Raw genomic sequence first — 27,375 nt, forward strand, 5'->3', positions numbered from 1 at the left:
TACCTAGCTGAAGTCAGACACTTAACCAACCGAGCTACCCAGGTACCCCTCTTATTCATTTTAATAATTTATCTAACATTTATTCTTTAATTTTAATAATTTATCTAACATCTATTCTTTGCTTTTGTTTTGAAATCATTAATTCCTAAGTATAGAGTTTTTCTGAATGTTTTCTCACATTTGTTGAGAAAATATGGTCTTTCTCCTTTGTTAATGTGGTATACTATATATATAAATTTTCTCATCTTTTTAAGAAGATTTAGTTTATTTATTTGTCAGAGAGAGAGAGAGAGAGAGAGAGAGAGCGCACAAGCAGGCACAGTGGCAGGCAGAGGCAGAGAGAAGCAGGCTCCCCACTGAGCAAGGAGCCTAATGCAGGACTCCATCCCACGACCCCAGGATCATGACCTGAGATGAAGGCAGCGGCTTAACTGACTGAGCCACCCGGGTGCCCCTAGATTTTCTAATCTTACAGTGTCTTTACATTCCTAGCATAAATCTAATTTAGTCATGAGGCATTATTACTTTAGATATATATTGATGAATTTGGTTTGCTAATATGTTTTTGGATTTTTTGCATTTATGTTCATAAATAAGAGTGCCTTCTAATTTACTTTCCTATACTTGTCTTGTCTGATTTTACTTATTTTTATAAGATTTATTTGTCATGGGGCACCTGGGTGGCTCAGTGGATTGAGCCTCTGCCTTCCGCTTCGGTCATGATCTCAGGGTCCTGGCATTGAGCCCCGCTTCTGGCTCTCTCTTCAGTGGGGAGCCTGCTTCCCCTTCTCTCTCTGCCTGCTTCTCTGCCTACTTGTGATCTATCAAATAAATAAATAAAATCTAGGGAAAAAAAGAAAAGCTTCTCTCTTAAAAAAAGAAAAAAAAAAGACTTGTCAGAGAGAGAGAGCACAAGCAGGAGGAGAACCAGACTCACTGCTGAGCAAGGAGCCTGATGCAATACTCGATGCCAGGACCAGGGATCATGACCTGCGCCAAAGGCAGATGCTTAACCGACTAAGCCACCCAGGTGTCCCATCTTATGATTTTAGTATCAAGTTTATACTATTTTCATAAAATAAGTGGGAGAACCTACAATCTTTTCCTACTATTTGAGGTGTTTACAATTGTTAACATGGTGTTCTTTGGATGTCTGGTAGAACCTGTTGTCAAACCATCTTTGTAGGCCTGTTTTTAGGTCTTGTCTTAATTTTTTAATATTTGTTTTTCAAGGTTTGTCTTTAAAAAAAAATTTTTTTTTAAATTTATTTATTTTACAAAGAGAGACACAGGGAGAGAGGAACACAAGCAAGGGGAAGTAGGAGAGGGAGAAGCAGGCTTCCCACCAAGCAAGGATCCTGATATGCAGGCCTCGATGCCAGGACCTGGAGATCATGACCTGAGCTGAAGGCAGATACTACTTAACAACTGAGCCACACAGGCACCTCTCAAGGTTTGTCTTGTAATAGTTATTAGTCAACTCATATTTTCTATTTCTCTTTGAATCATTTTGGTAATTACTATATATCATAACATATAATTAATAATATATAATAAGTATATATTATATAAAATACAATGAACTGGAAATATAGTAATATTCTTAAGGAAATGGCCTGTTCTATTTATATTTTTAAATCAAAGACTGTAAAATTTTCCACAAAATTTTCCAATTATTTTTCAATTCTACTGTTTCTCAAGTTATCTGTCATTCCTATACTGTTCATTTTCTCCTTCTAGCGGCAAAACTGCCAGAGGCCTATTTTATTCATCTTTAAAGAACCAACTTTTGGCTTTGTTGGTCTCTACTCTAGTGTGTAATTTTTTTATTTCATTATTTTCTTCTCTCACCTTTATTATTTTGCTCTATTTTGTGTTTATTCATTTTTCTAATTTCTTAAGGAAGAACTTGTTTAATGATTTCGTCCTTCTTCTTACTCTAACACAAGCCTTCCAAGAATCACCCTAGAAAATGTCAAAAGGGTTTTTCATTCTTATTCAGTTTTGAGTAGTTTTAAGCTCCATTATGATTTCTTTTCTTTTTCGGGGGTGGGTGGGAGTAGGGAGAGAATCCTAAGGCAGCTCCACTCCCAGTGCGAGGCCCAACAGAGGGCTTGATCTCCAGACCCTGAGCTGAAATCATGAGTCAGACACTTAGCCAACTGAGTCACCCAGGCGCCCCTCCACTGTATTTCTTCTTTAATCTACAAATTACTTAATAGTATGTGTGAAGATTATTCATCTTTTATTACCAATATAGAACTAGTCAGAGAACAGCTAGCTTTCTGTATGGTACCGATTTTTTATAGTTTGCTAAAACTTCCTTATGGCCCAGTACACCATTAATTTCTGTATATTTCACCTGTGCTTGAAAAGAAAATGTACTAAATGGTAGGTGCAGATACACATACATCCATTAGACAAACCTGTTAACTGTACTGTTTGATTATTCTAGGTCTTGACTCGTTTTGTGTTTACCTGCTTGAGCCAATGAGAACTATGCTGAAATTTCCCATTATCATGACATTTTTGTCCACTTTTTCTGGCAGTTCTATAAATATTTACCTTGAGACTATGTTCTTCGGTTCACCCAAAACTGAGCTTTAAATACCTTTATGATACCATACTAGTAATATTTTTGTTAAGATTTATTTTGTCTGATATTAATTTAGCTTTGTCAGTTTGCTTGTAGTCCGTATTCACCCAGACATAATTTTCTATTTCTTCCTTCACTTTCACGTTTTTCTATATGCTTATGTTTACATGTGTTGCTCAGCAATGGCATATCCCAATCTTTCAATCTGCTTTCAACTGATGAGTTTTATTTAGATTTATTAAAATTACTGATAATGGATTTATTTTTGCCTCATTTTGTATTATTTATTGTGTTCTCTATGCTTTTCCCCAACCACACCTTTAAATAAAATTTTACCTCATTCTTTTTATTGGTTTGAAATGTATGGTTTTCTATTTTTTTCTGTTTACCCTAAAAGATTTTTTTTTTTTAATCTAAAAATCTCCCTATATTGCTCTGAAACCAAGAATACTTTATGAGACTCTAGATGGATGTTGGAGCCAAACAGAGGTGGCTAAAATCTTACCGCTTCCACTTACTAGCCATGTGACCTTGGATAGATTTTCTGTGGTCCCTCGGCTTATTCCCTCAATCATAAAATGGGATTGTTACAAGGTTTACAGGAGATTACCTAGCTAGATTGTCATGGACAATACCTGGGTAACAGCAGATGTTTAACAAATGGTAGATTTTTGGATACAAACAGATCTGGGCTTAAATCTTAGTTCTAGCAGGTAAAAAGGGCTGTTATTTTTAAGAAAAGAGGGTGTTTCAATTAAGAAGAAAACTTTTCAGCCCTAAGAACAATGTCTGAAATTTTGAGAAGCATCTCTTACTCTACTATCAACTTGGTAAACATAAAAGGAAACTTACCCTTTATGATATATGCATAGACAAGGCAGTCGTGCTATAGTATCTCCCTGCTGCAATTCTTCAAGACATATTGCACATTCCCCAGCATCTTTACTCAGTACATCCTCTGAGGAAAGAGAAAGTGAATTCAGGACAATAAAACTGAAAGATGAATTAATGGGACCACCACTTAGTAAAGAGTGGTGACTCTTTACCTTTTTTGTCATATTTGGCATATTTTGTCAGAAATACATAAAACATGTATTTGAAATACTATTCACAAGTCAGTGAATAATACTTACCTTTACTTAAAGACAGAATCTTATTTCCATTTACATTTCACTGAGGCATTACAGTAAGCAAGAACAGTGCAGAATCCTCCAACTTGCAAAGGACTTTGCTATAAAATTTCATCAGCAAGTCAGTTATTTGCAATTTGGAATTCATTTTCCTTCTCTTACTAATCAATATTAATTTAATGCCCAAGATAGCTTAAAAAAAAAAACTTAAGAGTATAATGTGGCTGAAAAGATATGAAAATACTATTATAATTTTTAAAATTCTAAAATAACAAAATTGGTGAGCTAAAAAGAAATCACCCTGAGTATGGACTTCTTAAAAAGGTCTGCTTAACTCAAGAAAATAAAAAAAAGGTAAAGGTTTGTGTAGACTCTGAAAGGGACTTTTGGAAACTTAAGGATTTCAGATATGCAACAATTCTTCTTACTCCTTTTCTAGAACAATGCCTGGCCATGCCAGGGAGCAATCAGACTGGCTTTCAGAGGGCCCTGCAGAGTGTTTAAAATAGTGCTACAGTAAAACCCTTTACAAAGTGAAAACTCCTTTTGGCGAGCGGGGGGATTCGTTCAATTGATGTTTTATACTAAAAATTTAAATTTTTTTTTAATGTTGAAGCTCAATTTTTTAAAGGATCTTGCCAAAAACAGAGTATGTTAGCCAGATAAAATGATGAACAACATGCCACTGCTAGAGAGTATGGAAAAACTGCCAAATGTATGAGAATGTATACTCAGTAAGTGTAGAGAAGGGAAAACTAAAGCAGGAAAACAATATGAATTTATACCACAAGTAACTAAATCCGTAGAAATAAAAATCAAACAGGCTGGAGAAAAGACTACACCAACCTCTATCTAAATGCTGGAAGTGCAAGGTTAAGTTCCTAAAATTATCTGGGTGGTTCTCCCACCCCTCCTATAAAAACCAACAAACTTAATTGTACGTATACCTGTAACTGTTCCCTGTAGAAAATGCATTCTCTAAGAGGCAGTTCGTCCTTCAGTTATTCATTTTGAGAGCACATTAGGAGGAAAACACAGACTCTATTTCTATCGGGTCTATACCAGCAGACAGATCATTTACCCATAAGACTAGAGGGGGTAATAGGGCAACCTCTACAGAAAAAGGCCTTGGCAAGAAAAATTTTTGTATTCAGAATCCAGGGAATATGGATGGGATGATTTTAGCCAACTACTAGGTAGTTCATAAGCCTATGTATGACAATCAGAAACTTGACCAGGATAAGTAAAGCCGGGTAAATGGAAAATGCTCTCATTAACACCCCCCTCTAGTATCTTATCCCCATTTTTCTCTTCTTCACCATGGAGGTCCCACCCTCTACCTCTACTCCACCCACCCAAAACCCTGACCCCAAGTCTTTCCTTCCTTCTCTTTTTTTTTTTTTTTTTTTTTTAAAGATTTTATTTATTTATTTGAGAGAGAGACAGTGAGAGAGAGCATGAACGAGGAGAAGGTCAGAGAGAGAAGCAGACTCCCCATGGAGCTGGGAGTCCGATGCGGGACTCGATCCTGGGACTCCAGGATCATGACCTGAGCCGAAGGCAGTCGTCCAACCAACTGAGCCACCCAGGCGTCCCTCCTTCCTTCTCTTGATCTCCATTTTCTTTTATTGTTCTGGATCGCTTTCCACAGATTAATGTTTATGTAAAAAGTTTAATGTAAAAAAACAAAAAAACCCAATCAGTGGCTGTTAATTGGTATACTGGAACCCACAAAAGGAGGCCACTCCACCGGCTCCACCCATGTCACAAATCTAAACCTAAATCTTTCTGCCTTTACGGAAAACACCTCACTATCAAGGCAACTTAACACCAGTCACAATCCTCCAAGTTGGCTTTAGGAGCTGTAGTTACCCTAGAAAACAGGGCCTTCCAGGCATTCCACTCCCTTTGTGGCTGCCTCTTCTAACACATAAAAGCCACTCTTGAGAAAATACCTTCGAAAGTAGTGGAGAAGCATTGCACTCCCTCAATATATGGATTATTTTCCCTTGAATAACGTACATCAAACCCATTGCTTAATTGTTTCAGTTTTGCATATGACACTAAGGATGACAGCAGTGAGAGGATGTGAAGGAGACACTAAAAGATCTTAGTAAAGGCCTGTAACTCCAAATAGTATATTCTCAGAGCATCAACTTCTTTCACTGCAAAGATATACCATGATAACACCACATCGTTAACAAAGAATGTGAGTTATACAACAAACTTTAAAAAAAAAAGAGAAGACACTTTTTACCAAGTCTTTAAAAAAAAAAAAATTTTTTTTAAATGACCAAAAAAATCAACTTTAAGATGCATCTCATTTTCCAGAGCTGTTCAAGTATGAAAAAGGAACACTGTCTCAGAATTGGTGAAATATGATGTCACATTTTCTATCTTTTGGAATATATTACTATTGGATCTAGATTTAAATCAAAATGAACCATATAATCTCTATATTATCTTATTTAAGAAAAGGAGACAGATCAGCTTTTAAAAAATAAAGAAAAAGCACTATCATATTTCTGCCACATGCTACTATGTAACAGATTGTCAGCACTAAATGAAAAGAACTGAGTATCATTAAGTATAAGCTCCTGAATGTATTGTTCACAGAAAAGTTTATGGTGACCTATGACCAAATCTCAATTCTTTATTAGAATAGGTCTTTAAAAATCTTTTGATTTGGGAAAATTTTAGTATCTCGAAGGTCTTGGTTTTATACTGTTTTTAAGTAAATTTATTTTTGGTACAACAAAGACATATAATCTGCATATAATTAACAATAATGATATTTATTTTAAGAATATACTGCTATGCCTTGCAGGTACTAAGTTAAAAAGAATCATTTTAGTTTAATCTAAAATGCTATATTAAAAAAATTTAAAAAAAATAAATAAAAATAAATTTAAAAAATGCTCTATTAAAGTCAGCCATTTAATCGTAAGCTCCCTAAGCCCTAGTAATGAAAAATAATCAAAACTACATATTCTGTGTTAAGAGAGGTCTACCTACATACAACATCCCAAGCAAATTTCAATACAGAAGCCACCTATATTCACTGTAAATAGCTTCAAGTGAAACGATCTCTGCTTAGAAAATTAAAAGGTGGCCTAAACAGATGACAGCCAGTAATCAAACTGCATTTTGATAGGCAACCCTGAGTCAAAAGACAGTTCATTCACTGCAAAACCTGGGTTGCTGTCTCAAATAGCAAATGAGTAATTTTCAGATTTAAAATTCACTATGCAACATGGTTCATTTTTGCCTACATGGGGGTTTGCTAGAATAGTCCCCTCTCCCATCCCATTATGACAGTGTCCTTCCATTCAAAGGAGTTTTGAGCTGGGTAATGGGAAACATTCAGAGTTAAATATGGTTGGGAAAAACCACTATACCCAGGACACTGAAGACAGCTGGGGAAAAAAATGTTAAAAATCTTTAGCTAGTCAGTGTCATTCACAAAGGTAATACTATAAGCAATATTTAGTCAACATTTCAGTACTGCAATACATCAAAGGCAGACTATTAATAGTCAAAATTGTTATTAGAGAAGTAGAGAAAGGAACACTAAGAGACTTAACTTCCATAGTTAGCTAATCTGGATTCCAGCTCTCCACAAGCATTTATAAACCAGAGGCACTAAAGATAGTTAATAGGAAACTACACTTTTACTGCTTTTTCAAATGTTGCTGTTGTCCTACCTAAACATTTGGAACACCAGAAGTTAAATCATTGTACTGTTTATCAGTCTCATTTTTTTTGTCTTATTCATATGGTGTGGGCATTAATTTAAATATACTGATACCGGATAAGAAGAATTAAACTAGGAAGAGAGCAATGTTTTCTCACTAAAGGTGGGCACCACAATTACTTGGGTAGGCATTCTATCTCAATACAGAAGAAAGTAAATTATACATACATGGGGCCCATCCCTAGAGATTCTGAAATCTACACCTGTCTCAGAAACACAACTGCTATCAATTGTACAGTATGGTAAAGTTGAAAGAACATAAGATTTAAAGTTGAAAATAGGAATTTCTATCCTCCCAGTTAGCTATGTAACCTCCAAAATGTTGCTCAACTTTTGAGTTTTCTTTTAGTCTTCTTTAATATTGGTATAAAAAAAGGTACTAAAAATATTATAGAGAGGATATTTTAAAGAATTATGTGAAAGGGGCATCTGGGTGGCTCAGTGGGTTAAAGCCTCTGCCTTCAGCTCAGGTCATAATTCCAGGGTCCTGGGAATGAGGCCCACATCGGGCTCTCTGTTCAGCAGGGAGCCTGCTACCCCCCTGCACCCCCACCTGCCTCTTTGCCAACTTGTGATCTCTGTCAAATAAATAAAATCTTTTCAATAATAAAGAAAGAAAGAATTATGTGGAAAACTTTATCCAAATTATCGAAACATTATACAAAATATTCATTGTTATTACCATTTTTTTTTTTTCAGAAAGTACTTTTCAGACCTCCCCCAAAACAAAGCTGGTCATTTTTCTATCTTTTTCTCCTCATTCTGGTACTGTAGTTGTTTGAACTTCACATGATGTCATTAATAATTCCATGGCCACCAGAAACTTCTACAGGATAATCTTGACCTATCCATTTCTAGAGACCTATTATAGTTTCAAGGGTGGGAAAAAGTCCATGAAACAACACTGCCCGATTTTTCAATGTTCTGGCTTCATTCTATATTTAAAAGTACTATAAATGTCCCCTCTGTTACGTATCTTTACATATAGTTAACATTCTCTATTTATTAATCCTATGACGTAACTAATGTTACCTCTATTTTACAGATAAGGAAACTGAGGCTCGAAGAAGTAAAGTAACTTAGCAGAAATTACTAACCTAAGTTCTAGGATTAGGTTTCAATTTTAGGCTAAGTCGTTTACTACATGAATTTTGCTACAAGAAACAATTTCACTTTAAAATAGCATAAAGAGTGAAGCAAATGACCTGTTTCAGGCTACCTTAAGTATGAAATACTCAAGAGAGAGATGGCTACGTATTTAGAAGAAGTATATTCAAGACTGGTCATATGCTTTATCATCTGGAGCTTGATTAAGCTGTCAAAACTGGTATCAGAAATGAGCTTACACTTTACTGCTTACTTCCTTGTATGAACTTTTCTATGGTGACAGAAATAGTCTTTTTTTCTGTGCTACCTAACTGAAAGCTACTAGCCACATATGGCCTGAAAATAGCACTTGAAATGTGGTCAGCATAACTGAAAAACTGAATTTTAAACTTTCTTTCATTTTAGTAAAATACAAAACCTGAAAATAATGTGACAGATAAGCAACATACATTTATAAACTAATTAAAAACTTCTGTAGATTGCTATTTCACTTATAGCCTCAAGCTCTTACTTTGCATTGCCCAAAAAATTACTTAAAATTCAAGCAGCCAAATATGCAAAATTAAAATATTTAGCAAGTACAAGCACATATCCATATAGTTATTGCAGATCAAGACATGAAAAAAAAAGCAGACAGCCCAAAAAAAAAAAACCCAAAAACAAAAAAAACAAACCCTTTCGAAAAGAAAGAGAACAAATAAGACCAAATTTGTTAGAGGCAGCCCAGAAAACTCCATGCGAAAATTTCATAATCATCACAACTTTATTTTCAGATCAAGCATCCAAACAGATATATGATCTTTTCAGCAAATACAATGCCAAGCACTACTATGATCAGGCATGTTACCTGAAGACTTATTTTTTGTTCTTGAACCCTCAATGATAGCAGTAGAAAACAAAAGCAGCTGAAATGTGAAATAATCCCTAGAAAAATCAAGAATTAAAAAAATTCATAACATTAGTAAGAAGCAATTACTCAAAGAATGAAAAATAGGGGCTCACAGGGCTTATTAATAAATACTTTCAGAAATAAATTTATCTCCAATGGACTTAAAAGACAAAGTTAACATTAGATTATAGATCCCGTGAGCTGCTACTGTACTTAAATATCGTAAGGGGAACTAGAAATTATACTTAACAGTGGGAAACTGCCATTTTCACTATAAGACAAATACATAAATAAAAACATGGGAATGACCTTTATTAAAACGCCTAAAACTCAAAGTTCATGGTCAACATCTGTTTTTATCCTTTTTAGACACTGATTCAACTAGGAATTGCTGGCTTCCTCTGCCTTGACGCCACTGATCATTACTACATCAATGTTGCCTTTAAATATAACTGAAAACTGACTAAACACACAGCTACTTTTCATCTGTATTGTTAGAAACAATTTAATATTAAGACTATTTCTTTAAAAGTGGATAGAACTTGTGACTCTTCTGATGACTTTTTAAGGAAAAATGTGTATTCCTGGAAATATTTTTGGAAATACAGACATTTGGCACCTTCTCCAAGAAAATAAAAATGTAAGTGGAATGAAATGGAACCCACACTAAAGACTTTAAAAGGTAAAATATACAAAAGGAACACAGACTCAATAAATAGATTTAGCTTTCTTAGGCCTTTTGTTCTTAACTTACTTTAAGAGGCTAGCTAGGGGGCTAGCCTGGGTGGCTCAGTGGGTTAAGCTGCTGCCTTCGGCTCAGGTCATGTTCTCAGGTTCCTGGGATTGAGTCCCACATTGGGCTCTCTGCTCAGCAGGGAACCTGCTTCTCTCTCTCTCTCTCTCTCTGCCTGCCTCTCTGTATACTGTGATCTCTGTCAAATAAATAAATAAAATCTTAAAAAAAAAAAAAAAAAAGGCTAGCTAGGGTTGAGTATTATATAAAATTAGGTATATAACAAACTGCCAGAAGTCATACAAGTCACCCAAGAAATTATTAGGTTACCAAATTATTCCCTAATCTTCAAATCAAGGCAACTTTCTTATGCCCCCTCCGTCACAAATGAACAATAAACCAAAATTCCCACACACACACTGACTTGTAAACTCTAAACCAGTTATTTTCTCAGACAAGTTATCCACATTAAAAAGTAAAGGAATATTCTGCAACTGCTGAACACATACAAAAATAGAAAATACAGACTTTGAACTAAACTTAAATTTGGTCCACCTTTGTTTTGAATCACTGCAGAGAGAAAAACAACAGTCCTAAACATACAAAAAGGCTGATTTTCAAGCTTCATTTCTTATTGTGTACGTTTAAAATTAGATTAATGTGTTAAATTATAATGTAGGCTATTAATAGCAATACAGAGAAAGTTAAGCAACCTGGGTAATAGGATATAACAACAACAAAAAAAAACCCTGTTATTTATACACAGTTCTAGGTTCAAATTCCAACTCTTCGACTTACTTAGCAATATGAGAATAACAATACCTATGTCATAGGGGAGTGGTAAGAATTAAGTAAGACCTGTGAAATGTCTAGCACTGTAGCTGGCAAGCACCAGGCAAGTTCTGAAGATTAGCTATGTCACCACCAGCAAGAAAAGGATTCTTCCTCTGAGTTTGTTTTCTCCAATCTGAAGAAATGATGGAACCCGCTCCACCAGTCTCTTACGATTGTTGGGAAGATCTAATGAGACAGTACAAATGGGAGAAGACAGTCCCATAGAAAAAATAACATGCTTGGACTTCAGACAAAGTGCAAACCTCTTTAAGCCTCATTTTTCTTCAACTAAACTGCAGGTCGTAATACCTTTATCTCATATGGTCTTTAATACTGACGATTAAAAACAAAAGAGCTAATAAATGTGAAAACAAAAATGTTAAAACACTTAGACCAGATCCAAGATGGCGGCCAGCAGGAGGCTGATGAAGGAGCTTGAAGAAATCCGCAAATGTGGAATGAAAAACTTCCGTAACATCCAGGTTGATGAAGCTAATTTATTGACTTGGCAAGGGCTTATTGTTCCTGACAGCCCTCCATATGATAAGGGGGCCTTCAGAATCGAAATCAACTTTCCAGCAGAGTACCCATTCAAACCACCGAAGATCACATTTAAAACAAAGATCACCCAAACATCGATGAAAAGGGGCAGGTCTGTCTGCCAGTAATTAGTGCTGAAAACTGGAAGCCAGCAACCAAAACCGACCAAGTAATCCAGTCCCTCATAGCACTGGTGAACGACCCCCAGCCCGAGCACCCACTTCGGGCTGACCTAGCTGAAGAATACTCTAAGGACCGTAAAAAATTCTGTAAGAACGCTTAAGAGTTTACAAAGAAATACAGGGAGAAGCGACCTGTGGACTAAACTCTGCCGCGACGGATTCCAGCGAGTGTGAGCGGAGACCCTGAACAGCGCATTCAGACACCCCGCAAAGCAGGACTCTGGAAAATTGACACGTGCCGCCGCCTGGCGTTTGCTTGTAGCAGTTACTAACTTTCTACAGTTTTCTTAATCAAAAGTGGTCTAGGTAACCTGTAAAGAAAGGATTAAAAATTTAAGATGTTCTAAAAAAAAAAAAAAAAAGTTAAAACACTTAAAAGGTCTGAGCTATTAACAATATAAAAATTTTACTAGAGCATTCTTGAAGTAAACTGAAAAATATCAACTCAAATGGTATTATAGCATAGAAAAAATACATATTATGTCAGAATTATCAGATTTATGGAACTAGGGCTCCATCATTTTGTTAAAATGAATCTGAGAAGGAGTATTACAATGTGTATGTCTACTGCTCATGTTGACTAAAGCTGAAGCACGTCTGTCCTGACAGTTCTCCTGAGGCTGAAAGACAATTAGTAGGCTAATAAGTACCATATAAAGGTCACAAACTCAAATGCCTAAAGGGAGGATAACCAGAAAACATTCAAAGAGCAACTCAACTTTTTAATCTTTGTGTAAGAAAAAGGAAGAGCACAGTTGTGATGATGAATGCCAACTGAATCTGGTCTCAGTATTAAGGATGAAGAGGTAATTGCAACAAACTGATGCACGAGGTCCCATGATGAGGGGGGCGGGGGCACTTGCTACTCTAGCCGAATAAGGGCCCCAGGGGCGCCTGGGTGGCTCAGTGGGTTAAAGCCTCTGCCTTCGGCTCAGATCATGGTCTCAGGATCCTGGGATGGAGCCCCACATCAGGCTCTCTGCTCAGCGGGGAGCCTGCTTCCTCCCTCTCTCTCTGCCTACTTGTGATCTCTGTTTGTCAAATAAATAAATAAAATCTTTAAAAAAAAAAAAAAAAAGAACGGCCGCAGTGTGGCCAGATGTTGTGTTTCAAGCAGCTACAAATTGAGGTTTTTAAGTGAAATGTCTCATTCTGCAAAACAGTGACTGATAAAAACCCATGTTGATACTGTGTAAGCCAATTAAGAGAATGTGGTCAGATGCAGTGGATACTCTGCAGCCTCTAATGAAGACGGTAAATTCAGGAGGGGAGGGAACCCTGTGCACTCTGCTTCCTCTAGCACGTAGCATACTGTTTTACACACTGTAAGTACTTGATAAATACTTTTTGAACAACTGATAAAGCAACAGATTTCAGCAGATCACAGAAAACACCCCAAACCTGGGGGTGGTTGTTTCAGTGACCTGGGCACTTTGCAGACTGATGACTATTCAGATAAGCTCAGACCTGTTTTCTGTTATGTGTACTGATTTTTTTACCAACAAGGTTATCAGGCAATCAACCAGAAAAAGCACTGGACATATACTGAGTTTGCCAACAAATACTTATAGGTTGATTACTATGTACAGGTAAAGTATTGAAAGTTATGTATGCACAGGAAAGTTACTGAAAATGTCCAGTCTAGGAACTCTGACAGTAACAGCTAGGAAACGATGGCAACAGAGACTTCTTTCTTGATTCCCTTTCACCTGACTACTAAATTACTAGAATAATGGTGACTAATTGCTGATCCTGGACAATCTAAATCTAGATTCATCTGAACCTCATGTAATGGAAGCAAGAAAGAGCAAAAATAAAAAGGCTTTTTAACAAATCTTCTAAGGACAGGGAAAATACACTCATTTGTAAGGTTTATTTCTTTTCAATAGGCCTGCTCAAAGTCTACCAATTCTTAAGGTGTTCAGGCAATCAATCAGGAGTATTTGAATGACTCTCATGGGGTCAAGAGAACCAGGCTGCTTTGACACTGAGAAATCAAAAAAAGCCACCAAACTGGGCTAAAGACAGAACTCGCTCTGCACCCAAGAGGGAAGGAAGAAGAAGAGGGAAGAAGAGGGAAACTTCTTTCCTAACACCTTCAAACAAACAGGGTTTCGTGTGTGCCAAATTAATGATCACCAGGCTCTTCTTTCTAGCAGAGAAAGAAGTAACACTATCATCTACATGTGTGGCAACAGATTCTACAACTGCTGACATTATGTAAGAGAGAAAGGTCATGAGCTATCTAAGTATTCACAGCAGTGGGAATGAAGGTAAACCAAGCTGAAGTACAGCAGTGTCAGAAAGAATGAAGGGAAGGAAGCCAACAAGGCATGGAGGGACAAGACAACCTTATAAAGCAGAAGTTCCTAGAACCAAAACCTGAAATTTTTTAATTTAGTATTCCAGAGAAAGGGAAGAAGAAAGGGCACTGCAGAAAACTAAATTAGTAATCTAGAAAAAATGTCATTTAAGTAACTCAAAACAAAACAAAACTCCAAAAATTCATGAATGAAAACATAAGACACAGAGGACAAATTCAGCTCTAATACTGAAATTATAGAAACTAAAGAACAAGAAAAACACAGAAAGAAGTACTAATCAAAGAAATACTAGAAGAAAATAATCCTTGAGCTGACTGAAGACTCAAGTTTTAAACTGAAAGGGCTCATGAAGCTTTAAGCAGGATTAATCAGAGATAGGAGTAGGGTGGAAAAACACTAAAACAGACATATCCTGGGAAAAAACAGAATTCCAACCTTCAAAACATAAAATTGACCTGTACGCTTCCAAAATGTAAAGAACAAGCAACTTAAAATGAAAAATGATGAAACCTCGCCAGATTTCTCATGTACAATACTAGTAGTTAGATAACAGAACAATTTTATAGACTTAAAAAAAAAAAAAAACCCCAAACCTGAAGTAACAGTATCCTGTATTCTATACAAAGGTAAGCCAGAAACATCCAGGCATGCAACAGCTCATTAAGTATATAATACATGAAAGGCTGTCTAAGGAAATTATTCATGGAAATGCTTCTAACAAAAGAAAATGAGAAGAACAAAAATCTCAATAAACAGAAAAATCAAGAGTATTAAAAAATTGTAGTGAGCAACTAAACATGTGTAAGTAAAACGTGAATAAATAATACTTTGACTAAAACGGTTATCATTATCATAACCACCGGTTTTTTATTTTGTTTTTGTTTTTTTAGAGTTTATTCATTTGTTTGACAGAGAGAGATCTCGTAGGCAGAGAGAGAGAGAAGCAGGATCCCCGCTATGCAGAGAGCCTGAAGCCAGGCTTGATCCCAGGACCCTGGGACCATGATCTAAGCTAAAGGCAGAGGCTTTAACCCACTAAGCCACCAAGGCGCCTCCCCCACCCCTTTTTTTAAAGAGAGAGATCACAAATAAACATAACCATAGGTTTTTTAAATGAAAACAGTATTTCACCAATGCAAACTTAATGATGTAAAATATAAACTGTTTCATAACATCCCAGAGTTACAGATAGTAAGGGAAGGAGGTGGGAGAAAGAGCACAAAGAAAACCCTTAATTTTGGTGGAGTATGACAGAAAAATATGTTGAAAGATACACACTGAAGTAAGGTACTCGACACAGGAATAACAAGATGAATAGTAAAAGTTGTGGATTAATTCAGAGGGAAAAGAAAGCAACTTATCAATCCAGAGAAGCTGGAAAAGAACAAAGTAAAATAAAAACTATAAAATAAGTGACAGAACAACACGAAATTTGTCAGCTGTAATATAAAATATGTATATTGAATAGTTTAACAGATCATCATAGATCTACTACTCAGTCTCAGCAAATCAACTTATTTGCCATGAATTCAAACAAACAAACAAACAAACAACTTACAGGGAAGCACCTATCCTAGAGCACACACAAACATGTAACAGCTCAGGAGTGAAGATGAAAAAGAAAAGGAAAAAAACAACTTACAAAATGGAGTAAGAACATTCCAGAAAGCAGGAGCAGTGTGTATCTAGAAGCTTAAGAAAGAGCACACATTCCTGAAATCACAGGGGTAAAAGGAAGTCAGAAACAAGAAAAATAAATTGCAAAGAAAGAAAGTGTTAAAAACAAAGAGAAAAAATGGTATCTATTGAAAACAAAAGAGATCCAACTGCATATATACAGCCAAAGATGAAATAAAAGGGGCACCTGGGTGGCTCAGTGGGTTAAGCCTCTGCCTTCAGCTCAGGTCATGATCCCAGGGTCCTAAGATCAAGCCCCACATCGGCCTCTATGCTAGGCGGGGAGCCTGCTTCCTCCTCCCTCTCCCTCTCTCTCTCTGCCTGCTTCTCAAAATCTTTAAAAAACAAAAAGGAAAGAAAAGAAAGAAAATAGAACTGGAGCTGCATATTTGAAGCAGATAATGAGTCCCAGAAGAGAAACTAGCCATGAAAACCCAAATCTATTTTAAAAAATATCCTACTGGTCTCAGACTTCTCCAAAGTAGCATTTTAACACTACAGGACTGGAAGAATGTTTATAATACCCTCCAGGAAAGAAAGTGTAACCCAAAGATTTCACACCTAAACAAGAAGTCTAGAAAACTTATCTCCCATGAGCCCTTCTTAAAGGATTTACATGAGAATGAACTTCAGCTCATCAAGAGATGCCAAGGCAAAAGGACCCATAGTGAGAACTGAATCCACTTCACTGTACAATCAAAATAAATGTGAGAATTGCAATTAGATGATGTATAAATTGAATACCTAAATAAAGGCAAAGAGCTAATTATTATCTTTAATAACTGGGTGTCAAAAAGTATCATTTAAAGCTGACAAAGCAAGTAACAGAAGTATAAATATATTTAATATTACTAGATGTAAACAGATAATGTAATAACCAAAATCAAGATCTAGAAGAAGGAAAGAAATTGGGGTGCCTGGGTGGCTCAGTTGTTGAATTCAAACAAACAAAAAAAGTGTCTGACTCTGACTCAGGTCATGATTTCAGGGTCCTGGGATCCAGCCTGACATGGGGCTCCCCACTCAGTGAAGAGTCTGTTTCTCCCTCTCCCTATGCCCCTCCCCCCCGCTCATTCTCTCAAAATCTTAAAAAGGGGGGGGGGTATCATTTCATTCATCATTTCATATTTCATCATTGCTCAAAGAAATTAATAGTGTGTAAAAATATGAGTATCAATGTTATTATATAGTTATAGTTACACTTATGAAATTAATCTCTTAAAAAAGAAATACAGTTCTTCCTAACTAAAGCAGAAATATGGAGCAAAGAAAAACTGGCTACTTGGTCAATATTTTTAAAAAGCTATAAAAACAAAAAGCAGAATACAAAACGCCAGAATTAAAACTAGCTTCATTACTAAATGTAAATGGGCTAATCCAACACAGTTTAAAAAAAGAAAAAGGAGGATTAGATTGGATCCCAAATAAAATTAACCCTGTATTGTACACAAGAACCATATCTGAAACAAAAGATGAAAGATGAAAATAAAAGGAAAACACTAATCAGGCAAATACAAACAAACAAAAAGAATTATATTCAATATCATATGAGGTCATAGTGCAAAAAGCATTAAAGGAGACACAAGAGACACAGTACCCTTTAAACATCGAAAGATGCAATTTGCACCTACGTTGTAGTAATTATGTAGTAACAAAATCATAGCAATATTCTATAAAGTAAAGAAGTACAGGCAATACAAATAAAAAAAGAAACATCAGCAGTAAACGTAAATTCACCTCAATCCATGACAAATCAAGTGAGAAACAAGATGGATATGGAAGACCTTAAACTGAACATGAATATGGAAAATGTTCGCCAAAAATTACCACATATTTAACCACAAAGAAAAACTTAGTAGGGGGCGCCTGGGTGGCTCAGTGGGTTAAGCCACTGCCTTCCCCTCGGGTCATGATCTCAGGGTCCTGGGATGGAGTCCCACACCGGGCTCTCTGCTCAGCAGGGAGCCTGCTTCTCTCTCTCTCTCTCTCTCTCTCTCTCTCTGCCTGCCTCTCCATCTACTTGTGATCTCTATCAAATAAATAAATAAAATCTTTTAAAAATAAATAAATAAATAAATAAATAAAAGAAAAACTCAGTGAATTAAAATACAAAAATAGTACAGAGAGCATCCTCTGATCATAATATAGTAAAACTAGAAAACAAACAGAGAAACTGGAAGAAAAAGGCACCTAACTCCTAGGAATTTAAAGACTCTCACTTAACTTCTGAGTTAAAGAAGCGATCCCCAAAATATACAATATCTATACAAGAAGAAAGTAACAGTGATAAAAATACTATATATCAGAATCTGTAAGAGAAAAACTCACAACCTTGCATATTTATTACGAAAAAGGAAGGAAGAGGGTGCCCGGGTGGCTCAGTTGTCTGGTTAAGCCTCTGCCTTCGACTCAGGTCATGATCTCAGGGTCCCGGGATCGAGTCCCACCTCAGGCTCTCTGCTTGGCAAGGAGCCTGCTTCCTCCCCACTGCCTGCCTCTCTGCCTACTCGTCATCTCTCTGTCAAATAAATAAATAAAATCTTAAAAAAAAAAAAAAAAAGGAAAGGGAAGAAGGAAGAAAGGAAAGGAAAAAAGAAGGAAGAACGAAAGAAAACTAATTAATACCTCCCAGTAGACAAGGAAAAGCACATCTAAGGAAATCAGAAAAAAATAAGTATTTTTAAAAGCCGGAGAAATGAATTTTAGAATAGGAAAAAATGGTAGACCCAAAGGTATCTACGACCAATAATAAAAAGGGTGAAAGACAGCAAACACTGATACATTAAGTTAAGAAAAAATTGGGAAAATATCACATTTTGGCAGAAAATAAATCCTTAAGATACTTATTTGATAAGAATACACAGCAATGAAATATGTAATTTTCTACTTTAAAGAAGCAAAACAGACTGAAGGCAGAAATCCAAACAGATCAATTTCTATAGAAATCAGAGACAGCTGTCCTGGAGCGATCCTCAAAAAGCATGAGGCCCAGACACTTCCACAGAGAGTTATACCAAACCTTTGAAGTTCAGATGATTTGAATGCTATTTATACAGCTGCAGAGCATAGAAAAAGGAAATCTAAATGATTTCTTCTGAAGCAAGCATAACATTGATTCCAAGACTCAAAAAAGATTACCCCCACACCAGTCCAATCTCAGTTTTACAAAAATCCTAACTGAGATACTAGAAAATACACTCCAGCACTACACTGAAGGTAAAACTCCAAGTATTATCAGAAATAACAAATTCACATACATCATGGACCAAAGGGTTCCAGGACTGTATCCCACAGACCTACTCATACACATACAAAACACCGGGAACAATTTAACATCCATCAATAAGGGACTGGTTCATCAACTGTGGCTCACCCACCTATAAAATATAAGGTAATTGTAAAAAACCATGAAATTCATTTGGAATAATTTCCAGGACATATTATGAATAAAAAACTTGAAGTTCAGAACCATCTAAAGCATGGTATCACCATATAAAAAGTGTGGGGGCAGATTATGTGTATATATTTACATAAGCATTAAGTATTTCTGGAAGGGTAACAAGAACGGTAGGACTGGCTGCCCCTGGAAAGGGTGACTGAGGCACTGAGGTGAGAGGGAGCCTTCACTTGATATTCTTTGTGCCTCTTTGCTTTGGGAGCACGGCAAACATGTTATTCAAACACAAAATTAAAAACAGTTAACACAAAAAAAGTGAGCTAAAAGTCAGCAGGTAAATGCAAACAAAAAGAAATTATTGGGAAACAATTCTCTATGGGTCTCTCATGTCTCAGCATGTCTCGGGCTCTCTTTTCAGTGATTTTTGTAGAGCAAACAGCCTCGGAAGATGGAGACAATGTTCTCTGGAGCCAAGGGCAGACAGCTTACTTCCCAGGATGAAAGATTCAGGTTCCCTACCTAAGCTCAGGTCTCCTCTTCTGCAGTACAACTTACTGAGTGTGCAGATACCACCCAGTCCTTCTCACACCCTGTGGAGGTGATAGAGGAAGGAGCACAAGAAAATGCTGATTAGTCTGGCTATTGCTATAAGTAGTAACATCAGAAGTCCTTTGTTTGATTCTGGTTTCTGCCAGAATCCATCAAACTGGCAGGCTAACTTGTCAGGTTTCAGGAAGACTAAAACCTCAGGCCCTTCAGTTTTTAATAAGCATTAGTCAAAATAATATTAGATGAAACAGACTATTACTAGGTAAAGCAAAAGAGAGAAGCATATAATATAAAAACATTCAATACAAAAGAAAAATCATAAATATCTGCGTAAATAACATAGCTATGAAATACATAAAGCCAGGGGAAAATGTGCTGCAAGGCAAGTATCACCAAAACAAATTTAAGAGACTTTAAAAAGAAAAAATTGATAAAATTACAGCCATAGAGGGGATACTGTAAAAAAACTCCTTCCTAAATCTGTCAGACTATGTAGACCAGACGTAAGCAAGGATACAGACTATTTCAATAATGTAATCAGACTCAATTTACTAGATATATATAGATACACAGATTATGTACTTAAAAAAATAAGTAAATCTAGTATCACCATCAGAAATGACTTTTCATTACACATCTCTCCCCCCCAAAAAATATATCTTTGAAATGCAGAAGCCTTTTTTCTAGCTAACCCCTGAATCACACAGATTAAAAACTGAAAAGTTATCTAGTAAATAACAAGACCATTTGATATTAAAATCCCAGAGAGAGTAACTAAAGTTCTTACAAGAAAAGTACTTCTATTTCTAAAATAGTTTTACTATTAAAATGGGAAGACTGAAAAAGGGGCACCTAGATGGCTCAGTTAAGAAAGAGTCTGCCTTCAGGGTGCCTGGGTGGCTCAGTGGGTTAAGCCGCTGCCTTTGGCTCGGGTCATGATCTCGGGGTCCTGGGATCTAGTCCCACATCGGGCTCTCTTTTCGGCAGGGAGCCTGATTCCTCCTCTCTCTCTCTGCCTGCCTCTCTGCCTACTTGTGATCTCTCTCTGCCAAATAAATAAATAAAATCTTAAAAAAAAGAGTCTGCCTTCAGCTCAGATTTTGATCTCAGGGTCCTGGTGGGATCCAGCCCTCCATCTCTGCGCTCTCACTCTCTCAAAAAAACAAAAATAAATCTTAAAAAAAAAAAAAAACAAAAACAAATACACCTGAAAAAAGAGCTTTAAATTGTACTTAGTAATAATAAGTTAGTAGCTTTATTTACAACTCTGAAACAGCTTCTTTGAAAATATCAATGAAATATATGCCCCTTTTAGCTAGCTAGTGTAAGGCAAAAAAGTACAAAACAAAATGTGTAACATTTGAACGAAACATCTTAATAAAAAAGGCAGTATAGCCAAAGAAATTAAAAGATTAAAACAACTGTGAGCAAATGTTATATGCAATGTTATGACAATTAATTACAAAATCTAGAGGATAAGGTTTATTTTCTAGCAGAATGCAAATTCTCAAAACCAACTCAGGAGTAGGAAAATCTGAACACACTAATGATCACGAAAGTCAGAAAGACTGCCATTGATCTACCTTTAAAAGGTAGATGGTTTTATAGGTGAACTCTATCTGATCTGAGAAGAACAGTACTTTCTAGGTTAAATTATCCTATAGCAAAGATGGAGAGGAGCATTCCCATTCATTTTTGCCAGCATAATTTTTGTCTAACGTTAAGTTTGGTATCAATGTTTTAATAGAGCAGTAATACATAGTCAAACGGAGTTCAATCCAGTCACATTAGAAATCAAGCAAACTCGACTAAGACATTACAAAATCAACATAATTTATCAACAAATAAAAAAGGGAAGAAAGTTGGGATGCTTGGGTGGCTCAGGTGGTTAAGCAACTGCCTTCAGCTCAGGTCATGATTCTGGAGTGCCAGGATCAAGTCCCAGGTCAGCTCCCTGCTCAACAAGGAGTCTGTTCTCCCTCCGACCCTACCCCCTCTCATGCTCTCTCTCAAATACATACATAATATCTTGGGGGGGGGGGCATTTAATAAAATTTAAGCTATTCTTTGCCTAAAGCAAAAAAGAAAAATGACATGTATTCAATAAATATAATTAACCGTAACTCAAAGCAAGCATCCATTAAGCAGTGAAACACTAAAGACAATGAACAAGACAGGCTGCCCACTGCACCATTATTATCTACATCATTTTTAAGCTTCAAACTACTGCAGTAAGACAAAAACAACTCATTGGCAGATGAGAGTTACAGGTCTAGAAAATCCAAGGATTCACCTATAACCAATAACTTCTCTTTTTATCAGCAAAACCAGTTTGAAATTCAAATGGTAAAAACAAATGCTACTCGTAACAGTAACAAAACTATAAAATACTAGATATAAACTTAAGTTTCACACTAAATATATAGGTTCTCAATGAACCAAAACAAATGTAGAGACAAACCATGTTTCCTTGACAGGTAAACTGAAAACTTAGAATAGCACTGAGCAAGGACAGTGTATACACCTGAAACTTATATAATGTTATATACCAAGTTTACCTTAATTTGAAAAAAGCACACATCTTTCTTACCAATTTAATAGAGGGTAACACAGGTAGTCCAGTTGAGTAAACTATATATTCAACTTTTCTGTATTCTTTATGTAATAACCATAAAATGTCTAAGTTAGAAAATAAGACTTCATGGGCGCCTGGGTGGCTCAGTGGATTGGGCCGCTGCCTTCGGCTCGGGTCATGATCTCATGGTTCTGGGATCGAGTCCCGCGTCGGGCTCTCTGCTCAGCAGGGAGCCTGCTTCCCTCTCTCTCTCTCTCTGTCTACTTGTGATTTCTCTCTGTCAAATAAATAAATCTTTTTAAAAAAAAAAAAAAAAAAAGGGCGCCTGAGTGGCTCAGTGGGTTAAAGCCACTGCCTTTGGCTCAGGTCATGATCCCAGGGTCCTGGGATCGAGTCCCGCATCGGGCTCTCTGCTCAGCAGGGAGCCTGCTTCCTCCTCTCTCTCTGCCTGCCTCTCTGCCTACTTGTGATCTCTCTCTCTCTGTCAAATAAATAAATAAATAAATTCTTTAAAAAAAAAAAAAAGAAAATAAGACTTCATGATAGAAGCCCTCACTGTGAGAATTCCACAATATAAAACCCAAAATAATACAAAGATTAACTCACATCTTCCCCCCTAAAAATGATAAAGTCTTGTGTTGCTGGGCGTACAATAATAGCACTCATCCCTCTAAATCCTTCTCATGCACACTACGATGTTTCTAATAAACTAAGATCTTAAAAAAAAAAAAAAGTAAGATCATGTCCTTCAAACTAGTTATGTGCCACATACAGTATGTTCAGGTGTATTCTGGGAGTACTTATAATCAGAGAGCATATATGGCACACAGGATTTTGGAAGAAAATTCTTTTATATCACATTTGTGAATGTGGAAATTTTTTTTTAAACTAAAGAAATGTATGGTTTGCATTTTAGGATTAAGTCTCCAGGTTAAACTTTTCCTATTCTGTATTCATTTACTGACTGACTGATGGACTCAGATATATTTAACTTAAACTTTTGGTTCTAACTCAGTATACCAATTTTGTTGCTCAAATTGTTCACTGGGAGCTCTCTCAGACTGGTTCCATGTCCCTCTGACACCACCTTACTTTGAATTCCAAACACTTCCTAGCTTTCAGACAACACAAAATCTCCAGGTTCCTCTTTATTTTCTCTGCTCCAGCCCTAGGAACAGCCGCTTTGCCAATCTGGTTCTTTTTACTTGAGATTTATTTTTAAATATTTAGAAATCAATATCTAGGTGTTGGGTGTCAAAGATTTTTTAATTATAAAAAAGTTGCTCGTGGGGTACCTGGGTGGCTCAGTGGGTTAAGTCTCTGCCTTAGGCTCAGGTCATGATGGCAGGGTCCTGGGATGGAGCCCTGCATGGGGCCCCTTGCTCAGCAGGGAGCCTGCTTTTCCCCCCTCTCCCTCTGCCTGCCTCTCTGCCTACTTGCGCTGTCAAAGAAATAAAATCTTAGAAAAAAAAAAAAAGTTTACTGGCACCAAAAAGCATTATAAGGAAAGGCCTAAGACTGAGGTAAACACCAAGGAATAGAGTTCAAAGAGATTAAGGTAAGAGAACACCCAAATAACAGTAATCTAGCAGGTGCTGAAAGGTCAAGAAGCCTGGAGACCCCAAATCAGTCTAGCAGAAAATGGAAGAAAACAAGCAAATCATAAATCTTATGATTATTTGGATGGCAAAGGAGGGCTATCTAGAATATATTCTTTACAGCTTTTACTGTTATATTACCTTACTTCACTTAAAATGTTAAGAGTTAATTACAATCCTCCCCAAAATACAGCACCACTGTGCTAATACTGCCTTCCCTGAAACCAAACCACTCAGTGGCTGGGGAGATACTATTCAAGGCCATCTCTGAGGCAAATCTAGGGCAGTACTTTGAATTATCAGGGCTACTGTGGCTTAAACAGGGGGAGAAAAAGTAATAAATGGTTATGGGGCTCAGCTGTTAAGGGTCTGCCTTCGGCTCAGGTCATGATCCGACTGTCCTGGGATGGAGCCCCACATCGGGCTCCCTGCTGGGCAGAAAGCCTGCTTCTCCTTCTCCCATTCCCCCTGCTTGTGTTCCTGCTCTCACAGTCTGTCTCAAGTAAATAAATCTTTTAAAAAAAAAAAAAAAAAAGTAATTAATGGTCACTGAGAAAATATTTACAAGCATTGCTTTAACAGTACCCCCCCACCCCAAAATCCTTCTTGAATTCAACAAAATATCCAGTGTCTATGCAAAAATCCTTACTCCTTCTTTGGGGGGGGGGGGGGGCACTGGCAGGAGCAGATCACATTTTGTAATTTTCACAGCCTACAAAGATTCAACATCCCTGGCTTTTTGTTTAGAAGATACAGGTTCTCAACTATCTCTTGACCCCAAACTGAGTCACTTCTACTGCTAACCCTCACACCTGAAAGGCCTTGTTGGAGAACCTTACCATAACTGCAAGTTGTCTCACTAGCTAGACCCAGGCAATCTGGAGGTTCCTCATCCCCTCCTCTGTCCTTAAAATGTGCATTCCGCTTCCCTTCCCCACTCCCAGAAACTGCCTCAAGGATACAGCCTTGAGACAGTTATGTGGTATTGAGAGCGTTTGGACAGTATATGCAACTAATCCTAGTTAGGGCCTCTCTAAGATTTGTCAGGCAGAGATCCACTCGCACTGCTGCTGCCCAAGACAAACCCCCTGCTTACTAAAACTGTCCCCTACTGGGATGTCTGGCTGGCTCAATCAGAGGCATGTGCTACTCTTAATCTTGGGGTTGTGAGTTCAAACCCCATTTTGGTGGAGATTACTTAAATATTTTTAAAAAACAAAAAACTGTCATCTACCAATTTGAACTAGTCTCTTTATCTGGCCTCTGCCTGGTCTCTTCCTGCCCTCTGCATAGGGGAGCAGCTTCCTAACACAGCTGGGAAACTCTGGGGAGCTCTGGAACCAACACTGCTCCCTCCCCTTTCTAGCATTCACTAAGCCCAACTCCTCCTATCTGACATGGCTTTCTTTCTCCTCCCTGTGCTCCATCTAACACTTCCACAGCAAGTGCCACACCATTCTCTAAATGGTCTTTAGAGAAATTGTTTTCTTTATAAACATTTCTGCATATGGAAGATCCAAGTTCAAAATAATTTAAATAGATCATCTTTTACTATGCACTTTTCTATACAGAGAAAATATTTTGTGAAACTGTTGACAGACATGAGCTGAGCCCTAGCTTGGTTTTATAGAGGGAAAACATAAAAAAATAAGAGAACTTTGGAAATGCACTTTATTCATATTTGTATTGGAATTCCTTGAAAATAAGACTGTCAATACCACACATCTTAACCAAAACAAGAACAGCAACCAGTACAAAACTTTCTCTCTTTGAGGACAAGTATAGTTGCTTCATTTGGTCTTCTTAGGATCTCTGATGTGTTTCTTCGGATTTCTTAAAATCAGCAAAGCTCAACTTGAATGTTAGAATATACTTTTTTAATCAACATTATGAAAGTGAAGCAACGATAAGGAGAACACAGAAGAGGCAGAGCTGACAAATGATATGAAAGATCTATGAAATAAGACAAATCAAGAATTGGTAAATAAAAAAATGTCCTCATCCTGAAATTTTATTGATGAAATTAGAAATGGAATCTAAAACCTACCTCATGCTTTAGAAATCTACCAGAACTTCCTTCTCACTGAACTGTGTATTTTAGTTCAATTTCTATTCTATGTATCTCGTTTGAAAAGGATGCTCTAAGGAATGTATCTCCAGTGAAACAGTTATCCACATGTAGTCACTGTACTTTCTACAGTACTTCAATATCTATAGGGAGATAAAAGGGTCTAGGCTTAGGGTGCCTGGGTGGCTCATTGAGTTAAGCCTCTGCCTTCAGCTCTGGTCCCGATCTCAGGGTCCTGGGACCCAGCCATGCATTGGGCTCTCTGCTCAAAACAATAAGGATCTATGCTTCCACAGGATTAAGCAATCTGCCTGTCAAATTCAGACTTTAGATTTTAGATGTGGGGGCCACCAAGGTGCCCATAAAAAGCAGGAATTTTTTTTTCCATCAAACTGCAGCTTTAAATTGAGAGCAAAATCAGATTACCCTCCTACAGCCCCCACCACTGCTTTTCCATATCTTACACAATTCTGCTATGTAAAACATCTAATTTGGGCTTTTAAAATATCAAAGGAACTGCAGATTTGTTAGCATGTTAAAAATATGGCACCTACTATAGGTTTACCTCTTCAAGTCAAAGGTAGTATCTCTTAGTAAGAACAGGTCTTGTTTACTTAGCACTCGCTACCTACAAAGAACTATGCATGATTTCTCACTTGATTCTTATAGTCTATTAGAGGCACTCCCTCTAGTCCTATGTTTCTGGGAGAGAAAACCAAGACAAAGATGACACAGCTATTAAGTGGTAAAATAAGGATTTGGTCTTAGCAAGCTGAATTCAAAGTTAGTACTTTGTTCAAGTCAGTTAGTACTTTGCAGTTCTTTAACAATGTTTTTTAATGCAAATTGGTACTGCTTTTGAGCATCTATGTATTAAAAGTAGGGCAGTAAAATTGAATTTAATATCTTATAGGCATGAAACTTCTTAATGGCATACAATGGATAAGACTGTAACAATGTTTAAGTTTCTCACAGGACCATGACCGATCCATTGCCTTTTTATAAACACACACTCAATTTTAAATTACTACACATATCAAAAAGCATTTTAGAAATGTTAACACAAGTGGAATAAGGTAGTATTTTTCAGGTTCTTTTTATTAGGTACTTGGTTTATGGTGTCTCCAGGTATGATTTTATTTTTATTTATACTGCTCAGCATCGTAATGCTCCTGTAAAATCGGAGGAACTCTAGTCTTTCAGCGATTCTATAAGATTCTCTGCCATTTCCTTTCAAACACTGTCTCTTGCCAGATCCATCTCCCATCATACATATGTCGTGCCTTTTGTCCCACAGTCTTAGTGAGCCTATCATCTGGCCTGTAAACTTCATAGATATTTCTCAGGATTTTTTTCCTCCCTCACTAGGTGGAACGAGATGGCTAGAGTGGGCTGGAGTTGAGTTTTTCCCTTCTCTCAGGT

The 27,375-nt window shown here is 36.9% G+C and overlaps 1 protein-coding gene and 1 pseudogene across 5 annotated transcripts in view; one reads left to right on the plus strand and one right to left on the minus strand.

Annotated features, from left to right (window-relative positions):
• Positions 1-27,375, minus strand: part of ZNRF2 (zinc and ring finger 2) — a 396,032-nt gene that overhangs the window by 306,951 nt on the left and 61,706 nt on the right. Inside the window, exon 3 of one of the 5 annotated variants that reach the window (XM_059396646.1) lies at positions 3,449-3,554. The exons of the other annotated variants lie outside the window; for them this stretch is intronic. Within the exon in view, the coding sequence (XP_059252629.1) occupies positions 3,449-3,554 (106 nt within the window). The remainder of the gene's footprint in view (positions 1-3,448; positions 3,555-27,375) is intronic. 5 annotated transcript variants of the gene reach the window in all.
• On the plus strand, positions 11,441-11,987 carry LOC132014993 (ubiquitin-conjugating enzyme E2 L3-like; annotated as a pseudogene).

This window comes from Mustela nigripes, chromosome 4 (assembly GCF_022355385.1).
Source record: "Mustela nigripes isolate SB6536 chromosome 4, MUSNIG.SB6536, whole genome shotgun sequence".
NCBI lineage: Eukaryota > Metazoa > Chordata > Mammalia > Carnivora > Mustelidae > Mustela > Mustela nigripes.